Source organism: Varroa destructor, unplaced genomic scaffold (genome assembly GCF_002443255.2).
Source record: "Varroa destructor unplaced genomic scaffold, Vdes_3.0 BEIS01000007.1, whole genome shotgun sequence".
Classification (NCBI taxonomy): Eukaryota; Metazoa; Arthropoda; class Arachnida; order Mesostigmata; family Varroidae; genus Varroa; species Varroa destructor.
The window spans coordinates 8,934,952-8,951,294 of record NW_019211460.1 but is presented as its reverse complement, the minus strand read 5'-3'; the positions used below and the strand labels follow the sequence as shown (position 1 = coordinate 8,951,294).

The window sequence follows — 16,343 nt, the reverse complement described above, 5'->3', positions numbered from 1 at the left end:
GACTATACACTTGATATTATGTTGATACCTAAATCGTATATGAATTACTAAACGCTCCATAATAATATGACCAAACATAGTAGACAACATACATCTCACGCCTATCGCTTGGGAGCTATCCATTTTCGGTTTAGTCTTTATACATCTTATTTCTATACCCCCCCCCCCACTTCCCCCCCGTTCCAACTGTGGTAATCATAGTTACTCGGTTATTCAGCTGATTAATTCCATGGCTACATCCCTTCGGGGTCTGTGGACCGAAAGCAAGACGTCTGTCGTCTTCAAATATATATGCGCTCCCGTAGGCAACCCCTGCGGGATTCGGATAAAGTAGGAGGTAATTTATGCTTTGCGCGGACATCTTGTCAAGCCTCGAAACTAACTTAACTAAGGTGGTTTGTTTGAGCGGCATCACCTAACCTTATAGACTTCCTGGTTATGGTGCTCGTCAAAAAAAGGTGAACTTTATTGACGATGATGGACAGACCCCAGCTGCGCCACGAATTGCCCATGTCTGTTTTTTTTTTATCGAAGCTATAAAGTGCCACCCGTAGAAAGATGTTAATCTGCGGATACTGCAAACAGAATACCTTCCGCCATTGTCCTATGACAGCTGCTACCGCGTCGAGATGCTAAGGCACATAAATCGTACTGGTGCTAGTAGTACCAAATGCAGTGATGATGTCCGTCAACGCCATTTCTGAAAAACATTCCTGTTCCCTTCATCTAGTCATCCATGCAGGTACGTATAGGAGTCATAGCACGATGAAAAGTTCGGCCATTAATCTTTGCTAAAACGGGTTTTTAGAATTCGCTATTGTATCTAAGGTCGGTAAGCTTATAAAACAAGTTACGCACCGTCCGTAAACAAATAACAACCTAGGTTCTGTTATTTTTTGACTCTTATACCTTGCCGGCTGTCTAGGACTCAATAGCTACTAAAACAAACAATACGGAAGACTCGCTTAAACCCCGCATGTGCGTATGTAAAAAAATAGAGTATCCGATTTTAGCCGATTTTGACAGGGGCCATCTGCCTGTCGTCCTTCGTTGTTGACAAACTTGGCTAATATAGCAGCAGCGTCTGCAGTAGAACGTAGGCTGTACGGATCACCTTCGTTATGTTGTGTGTCAATATGTAGTAGTTTTCTTCCTTTCGCAGCCTCCGCCCATATGGCAAAATAGATCAGGATAGAAACAGTATCGAAAACCTGTGGTTGTAGTTCTTGTCGCTTCTTATATTGTCTACTCGTTGCTTTGTATGCTTTCATTTCTCTGGCTGTTGTCGATTACCATAGTGCCATGACAAACAACGAAAGCGAAACGCGGCCCGAGAGAAGAACGCGCGAGGTTATAGCGGTACGTTAGTCGCGCATACGCCAGCGTATACAGTGAAAGATAAACAGAACTTGGCACTCCAGTAGCTGGAAGTTAAGCAAAATCCGAAAAAAAGCCAATGCAAGCTTTTCTCTTCAGCTAATGTGGCCTGCCGATCTGTTGAATCCTGCGAACCAAGGGCTAACTTACGTTGGTTTACGAGTCGGTAAGGCCCCCTGGGTCGAACCCATAGGGTACTGGCCCTATGGGGTAGGTATTGCTGGAAATAGGTCGTAGACTCTGCCGAGTGCAGGCGAACGAAGTAGCAGTAGAAAGGCCTTCGTTACACTCCTGATCACTGGCTCTTTATGTCTCTCCCTCGATTTTTCTTTCGTTCGGCGCCGAAGAAGAACTACTATTTGCTTTCCGCACTGGTCGGTGGCTAGTCATAGCCGCTACTAGACGGGTTAAGCAAAAGGGGCATCCTAAGGGGAAGGAGCAACATAATCCAGGACTTGAAAGTCCTGGTTTACCCCTCTAACCGGGTAGACACTTCCTGGTTGCGAAGGTACGGAGCGTAACGTTGCTCTAGAAGGGAAAAAGGTAAAGTTATCGGTGTGGATGTTGCAGTTGTCGGTTGCCGCATAACCGAAAACTGCAATGGCCAATCGGATCAGAGAACCAGTATAGCAGTAAAGGACGAAAGAGGGCTTTGTTTTGTCCAGCTGGTGGGTCCATTTGCAATGATTAGGTCATAAGGGGTCGGCGCCTGATCGCCCGGGGCCAGCCGATGAAGCCCGGTTACTACTGTAACTATTCGTAAACGTAAATATTACTCACAGTTTCCATTCAAATTGTTAAGGGAACTGTATCTCCGATCAAGATGGCGAACAAAAACGGAGATGAACACGGCAAGCAAAAAAATGAATACTTATAGCATTTATAATAGCCCACAATTAGAGGCATAGAGTGCTTACTGGAAAGAGGTGTTATTCAATTCAAAATATATTTCTCTACCTGTTCTAAGTGACGGTAGACCAAATAATTGTGTTCCATGGGCCAATTTTACTTTAAACAATTTATTTGTCTAGGTTTAAGCAACCCACACTCAACAGTCCCTAACGCACCAACACAGTCGCTCAGTGTAATGAACAAAGTATATCGCAGTGAAAAGCGCCGTCCTTGAAGACTAACGTAATAATATAGGTTAGGTAAGCAAGTTAATCGAACAAGCCGATACAATTAGATAATGAAATCTCTCTTACCCAGCGATTCAATTTAAAGGTGCACAGTCGTACTGGGAGATACCATGAGGAGAAGCGGAGTGGATGAAGATTTCGAATAGCTCTCACGAATCTTGTTGATATGTACATCTACGGATCATCCTGCACAATTTCCATATCGCTTTCGTTATATAAGTCAATAAACTGCTATGCTTCAAGTGTACCTTATTAGCTCATTTATATTTAGCGTGGTAAAGCTGTAATACGCTCTCTATAAACACCGTACTATAGCTTGTAAAAAAAAAAAACCAATACAACAAAGATGTCCGATGCTAAAGGTTTGGCTGCTGAAACAATGGGGCGGCCAGGAAAACTGTAATCCAGAACTAAGTTTGCATTCAATATATTTGTACGTATCGTCAGTTTTCCGGTGTATCGCAATCGCTTCCTTATTTCTCTTCCGTAGGACAACTTCGACCTGTAGTTGCGTTCAGTAAACTTATATCTAAATAGTTTCTATGAATTTACACCACATACACGATATATTCAATACGATTGTTTCATCGACCTAGTTTTCATCGCTTGGTAGCGATACGCTTAAGATTTGCTTTTGATTTCTTAAAACTGGCAGACTTTTTTTTTGCATGCCGTGACGCAGAATTGATGAAGTACCAGTGAAGAGAGGATAAGTGTGTGGAACGGCCTGAATTTAGCACATTTAGTGACACTTGCCAGGAGAGTGGCGAGCCTCGATGATAGTGGTTGCGAAATCGCCAAATGGCGCCGTCGTCTTACCTTGCTTCTGGCTCGTAATAGAGGAAGAAGAGGATCCCATCGATCACACTCTCACTTACCACCAGCTGACAAGCTCTCGGTCTCAGCTGGTTCCAAGCTAAAGGGCGCACTGAGGCTGGCTGAAGTGGAGAAAGATTTCTACTTCCTTGCGGTGCGCACGCTACCGATCAGCCCAGGGGTGTGCACGATCAAAAAGGAGCGGCATTGATCTGTGGCAGGGATTCCCTAGCTACCGCGAATGTGTATATAGGTGTCGAAGGCTTTGCGCATTCGGGAATTGAAGAAAAGGCTCTTTTGGGATATTGCACGGGCAGTTTATGTTCGGATGTTATGCTCAGCAACCTGCCAAGCCACTGGGTTACACTAGAAACCAGCTGAGACGGTGGTAACACCTTGCTGATGATCCCGCTGAGATCCTGCTATATACCTAGCAGGACAGAGGAGGAATGTAGCAGTGCACCACGCTCTCTCGATGGTACCAGTTGGTCGTCTTGCCACCGTAGCCACCTGGAATTTGATCTCTCCATCGGAAAGTGTAAAAGTTGAACCGCCTAGCTTACCAGAAAAAAACTGACATTCACAGTTATAACTTTATCATCTCGAGACTCCACACAAGCGTCATGTCCTATTCATTTGTCTACACTGTGCAACGAACAGGCGCCATGACCCTTTCTGTCGTCTGGCGGCCAGTACTGTATGGTCCTCTTGGATATTGGGTGACACCCTCTCGATGACTCACAGCTCCCCTTGCCTTTGGATAGGCGATGAAGCTGTAATGGTAAAAGCCAGTCGTTCCTAGGGGTCGATTTAGAGCTAATCCGCAATATCGGGAAGTAGTAAGGACTTTGCGCAATAGCTGCGAACTCGCTCGTTCGATCAAATTAAGGCTTTTCCCTGCTGTTGCGGTAGCTGATTGATGTTTTAATAAGGAGGGTGATTATTGGCCTTTTCCCTGTAGTGCTAGTAATATTATAGCAATTGCTAGTAGAATGTTAAGAAGCCAGTTGCTGGCAACGAGTAGGTTCATAGGTCCGCACCTTCTATATCTAAAAAAGATACTGTTTTGCGACTGAACATTATAGCAAATATGTGAAGATGAGACGATAACAAACGACTGAAACATGCTGCCCATTCTGCCCCTATATTTTAAATCAAGATGAACGCAAAATCGGATATAACTGTCCACTACGCATATACGGCTCACTTCCGAATGCGCCCGTAGTATATATGTATATATATTGATTTCAGTTTAAAACAAAATCAATATACTAACTTCATAGACACCAAAATGTGGCATAATTTGTTCGATACCTTCATAATAAGTAGCTATTTTATTGCTTCACAGGTATTGGGAAATGGCGAATTCCACGAAGACGAGGTACGTGCATAGTCATTTAATTATAGTCTATTTTAACTTATAGTAAATTTATGTTGTGTATTTAGCATAAAGTTATATATGCGACCATCCTGCACTCTCCGGATCAAATCAAAAAGAACGTAACGGCTGCTCACAATGAATAATGCCAGCAATAGCCTCATCTGTGCCGCCTACGAAGAATCAGCCTCACACGAACCCAAAACAATGTCCAGTTTAGATGGCTTTAATCGTCAATATGCTATCGACAACGAAGCAGTAGGGCAAATGATATTCTTGGGCACTCCTCCAACTGGCCCTTAGACTTATTATCGCCTATGGTACATACAGCTGCCCAGTTTCCCAATTCTACCTATACAGATATCAAGGGATAATTAAGCACTGAGTGATTCGGCCCCGGAGGCGATGGCTGGACCGGGTTATAGCTGAACCAGGCGTAGATTGGTACTTCACAGGGAGGGAATTGCGGAGTATGAAGTCTAAGAAGTTGTTATAAAAGGAATAAAAATTATATGACATACGGTGTAGTATTGAGTATGATACGTTTGAGCATAAGATGGTAAGATATTCTAGAGAATGGTAAGTACGTGACCTGTGTGTTAGGTACTCTTTAATATTTGACGCTTCCGGAGGCGTATATTTCCAGCGAACAATGTTCAATATTGTTTTAACCTAAAAAGGCAATAGACATTTTGGTGAGCTTCTAAAAATTTTGGCTTGAAGAATAAGTAAGTTCTAATATGAATAAGTAAGAAGAATAAGTTTGAATGTTCGATAAAGTCTTGGAATAACATGCTATAAATGTAATATTTAGAAGGCTAAAGTTGGGCCTAAAAGGGAAAATATTGTTCTTGAATTGGGTCTCTATTTTAATAAAAAAAATCTGAACATTAAACATGTTTACCAAAATAGCTTATCCGTAAAATACTAATACCTTGTAGATCCTGTAGCGCTCATGATATTTGCAAGTATTTATATCGTGTATAAAAGGGCGCACAGAAAGAAATCTTTTCTCACAATGGCCTCAATGAGGGGTTCGTTTCTTTTTTTTTTTTTTATTACTACTTGTTTTCGAAAGTTTTTCCATCGCATGAAGAGTTAAGGTAGAACTTGCAATGCTAAATTGATAGTTGCCATACCTCAATATAGTAGCTTAAAATATGTACCAGTAATTTATATATATATATATTGGCCGGCGTCACATTGGTCTCATACCATTCTGCAGATGATTTGACGTTGACTAATTATTACAACGGTTAAATTCAGACAAATAACGTACAAAATGTATGTATCATAAGCAAATGGATAGATATTCTTTCCATATAGCATTGTATGTAATGGGAGCGTGCAACTGTTCAGACCTGTTTGCTATAATATTTAATAATTCTGCTTAATAATAGTTGTTTATATTTAAATTTGATAGGAAGTAAAATTGATAGCGAAGGATTAGTGAAGGCATTATGTCTTCTTGGCTCCAGAGCCTTATCAATATAAGACCTGCGATATCTCGGAGCAACATTTAGAAAAGTACTGCCCGACAAGTTAGACAAGTTTTTGAGTCAGCATTCCAATATTGTAACTATTCCGAAAGGATCTTTTAGGATATCAAACAAATAGTGATTAAGCTATTTCAACCGCGAGAACCACTCGTACATATAGTTGGTGGGGCATTTGAGATTGCCTTAAAAGACCTTAAAAGTTAGATTACGCTTTATATACTTTTTCAGGTATCAAAAAGTTATTGATTGATCTTCCGATTGTTTTGTACGGTTCGGGCGACCACAGTGTATGTATGCACTGTTGGGGCGGTCCATGTATGAGTTTCAACTAACCCCGTCGAAAAGCGAACGAGTTTGTTCCATTTGTGTCGCTAATAATGAGAGCAGCTTTGCAAGTGAAACCAGCATCATCGATTTTCGGCAGGCAGACTTTCAGGCCTCTCAGAGCTTATGGCAGACTATTCGGATCACCTTCGGCCATGGTAGCACAATATTATTAGCTTACGATCTACCACTTATGTTTGTTCCAAACTGTCATAATAAATAAGACGCACCTGGTAAGATCTAGAACACTGGCACGCCGTGAAGTTGTACAGATAATTATTAACGTATCAGCGTGATTTTATTAGGGAACTCCCGATAAAACTGGCCACGCTTGTGCTGTCTTCTTATAGCGGTTGCTTCAGGCCTCTCAGTAGTTATTTAGACGCACCGTAGCCCTTGCCAACCATGCTCGTTTTAGAACTGAAGGAAATAGTTGAATTATCCAGCGTAACTTATAACTTCAGTGATTACACAATTTCGTTTAGCAAAAAATTAATTATCGTTACCCCGTTAAGTACACTCTCCACGACACTTGCCATAACAACGACAGGCAAATCGAGTGATTATTACGTCACCAGTGAACTTTTGGTTGGGTCTGCCTACGCCACTTGGTTTCTTGTATTACGCACGTGAAAAACACCCTGGCCTTTGGCCCATTCTTTGTGGGCCTGGAGGCAAGGTTCAAGCGAACCTCTTTGACTTCAAGCGAACCATCTGACATATCGCCAAAAAAATGGGTGAAGTTTTGTCTCACCTTTTGAAGACTCGTTTTCCGGAAATGTCTGCTAATAAGGTCTACTGGGCACGCTCCAACAACAGATCCAGTCACCTGGCTATCCTCATGCTAATCATTGTTAATATATATATAATTATAATCATAATAATAATGGCTGCCGGATTAAAAACAACGATGCAGCGTTATTGAATTTCTCTGCGCCTATTACGGCCTATATTTACGATGGCAGTTGCCCGAATGTTAATAAAAAAGCATGCCCTTTTCGTTAAACCTGGTGTCGTAATCTCCATTTAAAACCCAAATGTGTTTCGTATATGCATTCCATGGTCCTTACGTATATTGACCCCATGTGTCGTGATTATGCTTATCATAGATCTCCTCCGTGACGACGCATATGCAGGTATACACCGCGTTCAATGCAATTAAGGCAGTAATAGGATGTACAAAACCCATAGTTGTTAGGTGGAAACTCGTCTTTGCAGACAATGCTCCAGATGTCGCCGTCGAGTAGAAGACTGGTTTATTATTTTCAACATACAGTTTACAGAATGTTAATCGTCCTTTCGTGTTTTTGTTACGCCGTAAAATCTCTAGAAAAAAACATTCGTTTAACCAGCGAAACCGATCGACCGAACGCCATATTTAACACAATTGACGCACGCTTTCCTTTGATGTCGCTACATAGCAAAGGTAATTTGCTTCCTCCATATTTTAAATGATATTCAAGTATATTTTGAAATCTGAAGTACGGCACCTTCCGGTAGTCTCTTTGTTGTAACGCTGAAACGATTGGACGCCTTTGAGAAAAGCATGGCTATAGAATAGTTCTTTTAACTTCTCCCACGTGCGTCAGGGGTGCTAATATAGAGCAGAGAAGTATGCCATTCAACTTAATGAAGCTTTCTGATTAGATCATGGGATAATCAAGTTCCATGAGATACTGCGCTATATATAAGCCCAATATCAGCGTTTAAAACCTCCTTTTGCCAGTTAGAGCCGTCTATTTTCGTACATCTACTAATTAATCTTTATCGGTTCGTTGTCGTACACTGTCAATGTTTGTGAAATGAAGCTTACGAAACTGCACCGTGTGATGCTTCATCACTTAGCGCCAATATCAACCTCAAAATGATTTACTCTGTTTAGCTCGTTCCCACCTAGTGCTTACCTGTGCCATTTCGTTTGTGGTACAGAACAGAAGTAGAAATCTTGTTAATAGACAATTATCTTTTACTATTACTAATATAGTAAAGTGTTTGTTATGTCTAATTAGCGTTCCCTCTGATTTTATAGTAGCGTGCTGTATCGTATCGGACATTTTCCAGTATACTATCCTCGATGTCTGAAGCAGTTATAACAGATGCTGCCAGAGAACATCGTGTCAATGTGAGGTGCCGAAATTTGCTGAGATGTCTGGCTAGCCTTATTTGATGAAAATCGGCCCCTATATGTACATAAGACGCCAGGGTAACAAGTGATACGTAATTAAGATGTCGGTAGCCAATTCATTTGAGAAATTATTCACGTTATTACAATTAGAAACGATGAAGTACTGACCCAAGTCATAGAACATGGAAAAGTGAAAACAACAGTAACAGGTTAGGCTTATTGTAGTATTTACATATAATGTATAGGGTAATTTTAGCGAAAGGCACCAGTTTGACGCTCATAAAGTTATGGCCACAAAGGAAGGTATTATATATAGCATACACTATATGCAGCAATACGCTGCATTTTGTGCAAATAATGAAAGCTTCTATTGAAAAAACAAAAGACAGACATGTTACACAAGTATATAAACAGATTATGCATTACCGATGCTTATAAGAAAGTTATAGGATGTCTGCTAATCAGTATCTGTGAAAGTTCAAAATATAGTCTAGCCTTACGTATTTTAACTTTGTCACAACTATGTAGCTGGCCATTGCTAATTTCCTGCGCCACACATAAGGTGGGCGTGCTCAGACACTTTCCTTATCTTATCTTATCTCGAACATGCTAGATTTATTTAAATATTCTCAGCGAATAGTAATACTATTAGTTTAAGTAGCAAATAGATTAAACAAATAGTATTTAATTGTATACTACTACTGGGTAGACAATCAGGCAACTAAGGAAGGAAAAACGATGATGAGGTGCGGGGTCGATGTTGGCTTCATAGTGACCATCATCTGTTATGGAAAAAACAGTAACGATTACGACCTGAACTGCCAAACCCCCTGATAAATAGGGCTCATTATATGGCAGTGATAATTCAACTATTGTTTGATTCGGAGTTTTTTTTTTGTACTCGTGATTGTCTGTGCAGGTGTAGCCGATGTCACTGAATTTCTCTATCGATATCGGGACGTTTAGATTCTGCTCGCCCCTTATGTAGCGGCGGATCCATACAAACGCATATAGCGTACACGTACACGTGCACGTTGTAACGTGACAAGACGTCAACAATTATATGATAAATCTGTTTTTTTTTGGACAAAAGCCAATCACATAACGCTATTCAGGTGTTAAATAGCTATGTCCAATGATCACTGTCGAGAAAGGTCTGTAAATCTGTTGAGCATCGGAAGATCACTATACTACACTAAAGGGATTATCGATCAGACTTATTGCGAGGGATGTATTCTTGCAATTGCAATGATGATTGCACTATTATATATAAGTTTTATACCGTCTACGTCAAAGCACCAATTTAGATGTTTGACCGCTCACCTTCATCTGCTGCAGTCTGTCACAAGGAAGTCGCAAATAGGGTCACAGCGATGCTATACTATTTTTTTTTTTCGCATTGATTAATTGTTGCGTCTCGACGTTCTCGTATGCAGTCTTAACTCATTCAATGTTGGTTAATGAAATCGCAGAAATGGCGAGGTTTTTACATATGATGGACGATCGTGACCGCGTATCGAATCGATGTCACCATGTAGGAGAGATGCTGGCAGGAACTGCGTTGCTCGCATCCAGTAGCGAGACTCATTTGGGAAAAATAAAACAGGCCTTTTGGGTCTAGCTATATCTGGCTTCGGGAAAAATGAGTAAAAAAAAATTCAAACTACACAAAGCTTGCCCCAATCCCATCGTCGTAGCACCGAACGTGAGTATTCAAAAGTGTAGCTGCGGAAATCATTGCGTACACCGTTAAGTGGCCAACACAAAATAGAGAGAAACTACCATGAACGGGGAGGTTTTGAGGGAATCAATATGGCACCTACTGTCTTATATATAGATTTGGGCGTGCACTCGGAGAAAATCGACTGAAAATCAATAAATATATTTTATTTGTTCCTCTGATAGCAGGATAATGTTTTATCGGAAGAGATAATTTTCCTTTAACCGAGCTTTAAGTATACACATTGTCAAATAAAACAATTATTGTTTCTCCCAGTTTTTATCTACATATTTTGATCTAGAATACAAAAAATTTCTTCAAACATAAAAGTTCAACAATCACATAATACACATAGTCACAACACGACGGCACATACGTATCACACGGCATAAACTACTCTGATTTTGTTACGATAGATTCGGCAAACTTTTAACAAAAAAAAAAAAAGTACAACTTAGATAAAACTGCTTCGAGATAAAATTTCGATTTCTGAAAATAGACGTATATGCTACCATTAGTTGTTGGCAATCAAGATATCTACGAGTGCTATGTACAAGCGTAATAAACAGTAAATGACCGTACAGCCTAAATAGCTCTAACTAGAGACAATGTTTATAATGTTAAACATTAATGAAATCTATACTATTTTTATCAGTACACTTTATAGTCACCAAGTATCAAGTTAGCCTAACGTACCGACGAAGCGTCGTGTCCTTAGTCAAGAACTGTTAACCTCTGGGATACCATGCAGCCGGACAGAAGACCTTTAGTTCGTTGATCGAATTGTCATGATCTAGGCTCAGGTATTACGTAAGTTTACATGTATCGTTTTCAACAGTAACGAGCCACAGCCTTGTGGCCGGAATTTTATAAATGGGACGGCACCGGCTGCTCCTGAAGCACTCTTCTTCATCATTTGATTTTTCAAGCTTTGTAGTCGTTGCCGTGGAAATTATCCGCAAGCAACTGGTTCAGACTACGTTGAAGTTGTCCCCACAGCCGCCAAATCTCCGCTTCCTGAGATCCGTACAATGGCTCAGTAGTTTGTGCACCTATAACTGCCTCGAACCTAAAGCTGAGCTGTAACGCTCACCACTCAGCCACGGGGTACGGAGTAGCAGGTGTTTCACCTGTTTATATTCTCAAGGCCTCTAAGTGTATTATAGACCAGTTTACGGTTGCCCTTCCTTATTGCGTGGTGCTCGTCATCCCTGATAAATAACCCTTGTAATAGTTTACGAGAAGCTTTTCTGCGGGGAGAGTCCTTGTTATCGCTGATCGACTCCCAGATATCATGACCGTACAAAGCGTTAGGAAGTGCTTCGAGATTGCCGCCCGGATACAGAAAAACAGCAAATTCATTTCAGGTACTATATAGCGTTGAAGACCCCATTTTGCTTACGTCACACGCTGTTATAACTCGTACAGAATTGAATTAATACGCATCAGCAAGCTTATAGAATGTTGGAAGCCACACCGTGAAACGGTAGAGCTGACGATTCAAATAGCGGCAGAGCGAAGGATTCCATATAAAGCTTGGTATGCCCGTTTCACCCTGTGGATTTTCACCTAGCAATGGCCAATTTAAGGCCTCTTTTATTTTCACCAAAAATTCCTCCTTCCCTCCGTTACAAGTGTGAAGTGAATAGAATAGCAAAATTTTCTAAAATATCGACTTCACTCAGCGCTGAGACCGTTTCAACTAAACGCGACCTCCTTAAAGTGAACATTAAAGTAAAAAAATTACTAGTAATATCCTGATCATCTATGTCATTTCTAGGCCTACATTCAGATCAGTTGATGATTCTGCCAAAACGTTATACCTTAATACAATAAAAGTTATTTGCGTAGTTCCTGATGCTCTTAATGGCTGGATCATTAAGCTTTTTCACGTTGATTTGACGCTATCGCGTAGTATCATATGCGAGGTTATAAGAAAAATCGACTATGTCGTGTCTCGTTCCCACCTGGAAGGGACGCAGCTGTCGGACAGCGCAAACTGTGTTGCCATAAAGCTTGAGTGAATTGATGGGGAAAATAGTTTATAGGAAATATTCCGCGCTGCCAATCAGGATAATTTTTTCCCGTTCAAAAATGGGCGCAACCGCTCTAGTTAGAATTTAATGACCCGGGAATTTTCAACTTGGGGTGCCATATGGAAAAAAGTTGCTTTACACCTCAAGCAATTGAAAAGCAAAAATATATGTGGGCTGTCTTTAATCGTAAATCTATATTTTTCCTAAATATCGAAATTGTTGATCTGCTCGTACGCGACCCCCTTTCAGGTCAACTCGGGTGTGTGGCGTATCCATAATCCAGTTTTGTCAGATAAAAGTTAAGCAATTTTAGTGGTGCATTAATTCAGAGATCTCTCAACTCTCAATGAAATTTCATTGTTACGTGACTGTTCTCACCACAAAACGGTAAAACACGACGGCTTTATAGAATTTATTTCACTTTATTTAATTGCTTAACGTTTAGTTAACCCTTAATACACTCAGCAAAAGTACTTCGCGAGCTACAGTACATATCAAGATATTAAAATATAGAGAGCCGATTTATACGAGCTTGCTATGGACTATAGGAAGCTGTCCACCGAAATTCTGAATGGACCCTAATAGAAACAAGTGATATAGCTAAAAAGTTACTCCTGGAGAGTCCTATTTGTTATATAATACGAAGACAGCGTACAAGTAACATAACGCAGTGTGAAACCTTCGCGCCATCGGAAAACCTGAGGTGGCCTCGCAGCGACTCCCTTTAGAAGGGATCAAAACAGGATAATACACCAAATTTCTCAGGTATCTAACCTCGAACCTAATGAGGTCTTGTCCGCAGTAATGCTTGTATGTACGCAAGACACATCATCACACCGATATGGCCTTATGCTGTCGTTGTTGTTATCCTCACTGTCATCATTCCAGTATAACCCAATTTGGATCGCTAACCTAAAACTGGAATCGGTATCGACTAACGTAAACAATATTCCATATTGCAAGTGGAAGGATAGAAATAAATCGCTTAGCCTGTGCAGAAATATTATTACAAAAAAAAATCTAGGTCTAGAGTCTAAAAGCTAATGTATTAGTGGTATGTTCTATTGGGTTTAAGTGGCTGGGAATTTTCGAGCTACTTTAGAAACATCCATTAGTAATCTTTACTGGTAAACGTAAACTAGAAACGGTCAGGTGTTAATACATTTGTCGTAAATTCATATTATATATTGTAAAGTAACTGCTTCAGTTTCGTGTCGGTCATTTCAAAACTGGTCGTAGTCACGTTCGTTAAAACATTTACGAGAAAAAAACTACGATAGTCTGATGATTGAGGTTTCAAAGTGGGGTGTTTTTCAATACGAACTACTTACGATAAATTGTCCATCTGAATCTGTGCCCTTAAGGTGTGCAATATCCTTTTCGCATAGTAAATATACAATGCAGATACTATCAGTGTATTGGAAGCCCTAAGATATACTAAACTGATGTTTCCTTGACAGATACTTAATGAGGTATCTATGATGCTTCCTACACGATTAATAATTGATTGCACAAAACAAGAGTATGGAGGGTGTAAGCTGTGGGTACTTTTGCCCGGGGGGTCGGGCAAAAGGACCGGGCGGGTCGGCTAAGGGAAACCTTCAGCACACCTACCCTACCAACGAGATATCTCTAGGAGCCAAAATCCCTGAAATATCGTAGCATTAGAAGATGATTTAGAGATTGCCTAGTAGTCAAGCTAAGAAAAAGCACTAATCTTGTAAGCTTGTTAAAATACAAAAATAAATAGCAATATTAATCAATGTATTCAAAGAACTATTTTTAAACGTATTTAGTTAGCCATTTTCGAGGTGACGGAACAATCATGTCGTTGCCTACCGATGCAACGGCTGGGGCAAGTCAAAAATCTTCAAGGAGGCGATTATGTTCCTGCTGCTGGCTTATCAACGATAATTTAAATGTACAAAGCAACAGTATAGTAGTAATTCATATGGCAGTAGATAAAGGAATCGATCATTTGTCACAAGGATGTTGTCAACAGTTTGAAAATGAAACGACCACATTCGACAGTTGACTAGTACAAGTCATTACGAAGTTTTGAACCTTTCAGCAAGGAAACCAGGCGACAGTAGGTCGTCGACACTGGATTTATCACACGTCTAAATACAGATGTTGCCTGGCTTGTAGAGGCCCGCGGTATAGCTTCTGCTGAAAATCATGTGCAGTGCAGAATGGCTAGCAAAGTGAGGGTTTATCCCATCGGACTCATTTCATTTGTTATCTCTTATTTTTCTCGTATCAAAAAACTTCGCATGGAACTTGACGAACTTCTTCTGATATTTTTTTGCGGAGGACCATTAAGAAAGGGTTCCGGCGGCTAGGACTCTGAAGCATAATATTAGACCTCCGATATGAAGGGAAGGGTCGGCAGGGATGTAAAAGAATCATATTTCTTTCCGACCCATGTAGGCCCAGTATACGTTTCAGACAGAAGGATTTTCGCCGATTCAGCAGATCCCGATTCATGAGTATCAGATCTTTCAAATAGTTAGGGTGTAGTCCGGCTTTAATATCGCATGCCGCAATGAACATTTTCAATCCGACTCGCCTCGAGTTAGATCGATCACTGTGGGCACCAAAGATCAGAGATGAGGCGAAGGCAATACCGCCTGTAGACCGTTGGTCATTAGTAACTACCAGGACGTAGTTTCTCTACTGTCGACTCGAGTTCTGCTGACGGGACGATGGTAGATGCGTGATTGCCCAGGGATAATAAGGATTCCTTATAAAATTAGTATGCAAATGAACTCGAAATTTCGAAATTGAGCTGTTGCTTTTATTACATCCGTTTAATAACAATAAACGTTGCGTATATACAGAAGCTGTTTACTTTTACCTATTGACACCTAAACTCATGCGCTTCTCCACGTACTTCTAGCAGATGCTAGAACTAAACGTGCATGTCAGACGTTACCTTCGGACTAGTAAATTTAACCCCCGGGGAGTCTACACCAGCTCAGTCTAAATCCGAAGCTTGAATTCTTTGTTGTTTTTCTATAATCCGGCTTGACGAAATCCGTTACTCCGTTGCAATGATCGTTCTTGTTCCATTGCAGTTTATTAATGCACCCCGTCGCCCTGTTTTATTAAGTTCATTGCGCTGACCGAGTAATTACTTAACTTTGCTGTTTAATCCAATAGTCCTACTTTAACAGTTAGCTTTTACTTTATTTTAAATTAGTAATTCCGTTTTCCTCTCATGGTTATTTTACTGGTGTATTAAGTAAAACAGACTTCACTTTGAAACTTCGATGAAAATATTAGGCCGCTAAATTCTCAAAATTTTCGCTTGAAGAAAAAGCCACCATTGTATAAATTGCCTTCTTCAGAGAACGACGACAAAAAATACATAATTTTTATTTTATTTTTTTTCCTCAGAACACAGTTCATGTAGTGGACGCTGCAGTAAATTTCCGTCAGATGAGTCCCGCATAAAAAAAATTTACAAAGGTCGTTATAGTCATTCTTAAGATGGTCCGAATATGCAATTACGTGTACCAACATTTAAGTATTTAAAAGTATAAACTACGTAAAGTGTCATTTTAGGTTAGTACTATGATTCTGATGCTGAAGCTCTAAGGATTAAGTTTAATACTTATAATCATTTATAAAACTAAGCCATTCTCACAAATGATTTTCTAGCAAGCGGAGCTTCTGTAAAAGAAGTTCAGGAAAGTTGAATCTAATGCGATCTTAACTGAACTTTATCTGCGTGCGTAGCGTCAAGATTTGGTATCAATATTTATCGAGTAACTTGGACCAGTTTTGCAAAAATTAACGCAAAAATGGTTATAATCGTTTTGGAAATTAGCGATTATTGATTCTCATCAGAGGCACCATATCAGTTTGCTACGCGCCGCTATACAGAAATCGAAATACCAAATTTCTATAAAAGTTTCTCGACACCT

The 16,343-nt window shown here is 40.3% G+C and overlaps 1 protein-coding gene across 6 annotated transcripts in view; it reads left to right on the top strand.

Annotated features, from left to right (window-relative positions):
* The window catches only part of LOC111253745 (uncharacterized), a 159,387-nt gene that overhangs the window by 121,806 nt on the left and 21,238 nt on the right, over positions 1-16,343 (top strand). For 5 of the 6 annotated variants that reach the window (XM_086975423.1, XM_086975422.1, XM_086975424.1 and 2 more), the window contains one exon: positions 4,681-4,713. The exons of the other annotated variant lie outside the window; for it this stretch is intronic. In XM_086975423.1, the coding sequence (XP_086831549.1) occupies positions 4,681-4,713 (33 nt within the window). The remainder of the gene's footprint in view (positions 1-4,680; positions 4,714-16,343) is intronic. 6 annotated transcript variants of the gene reach the window in all.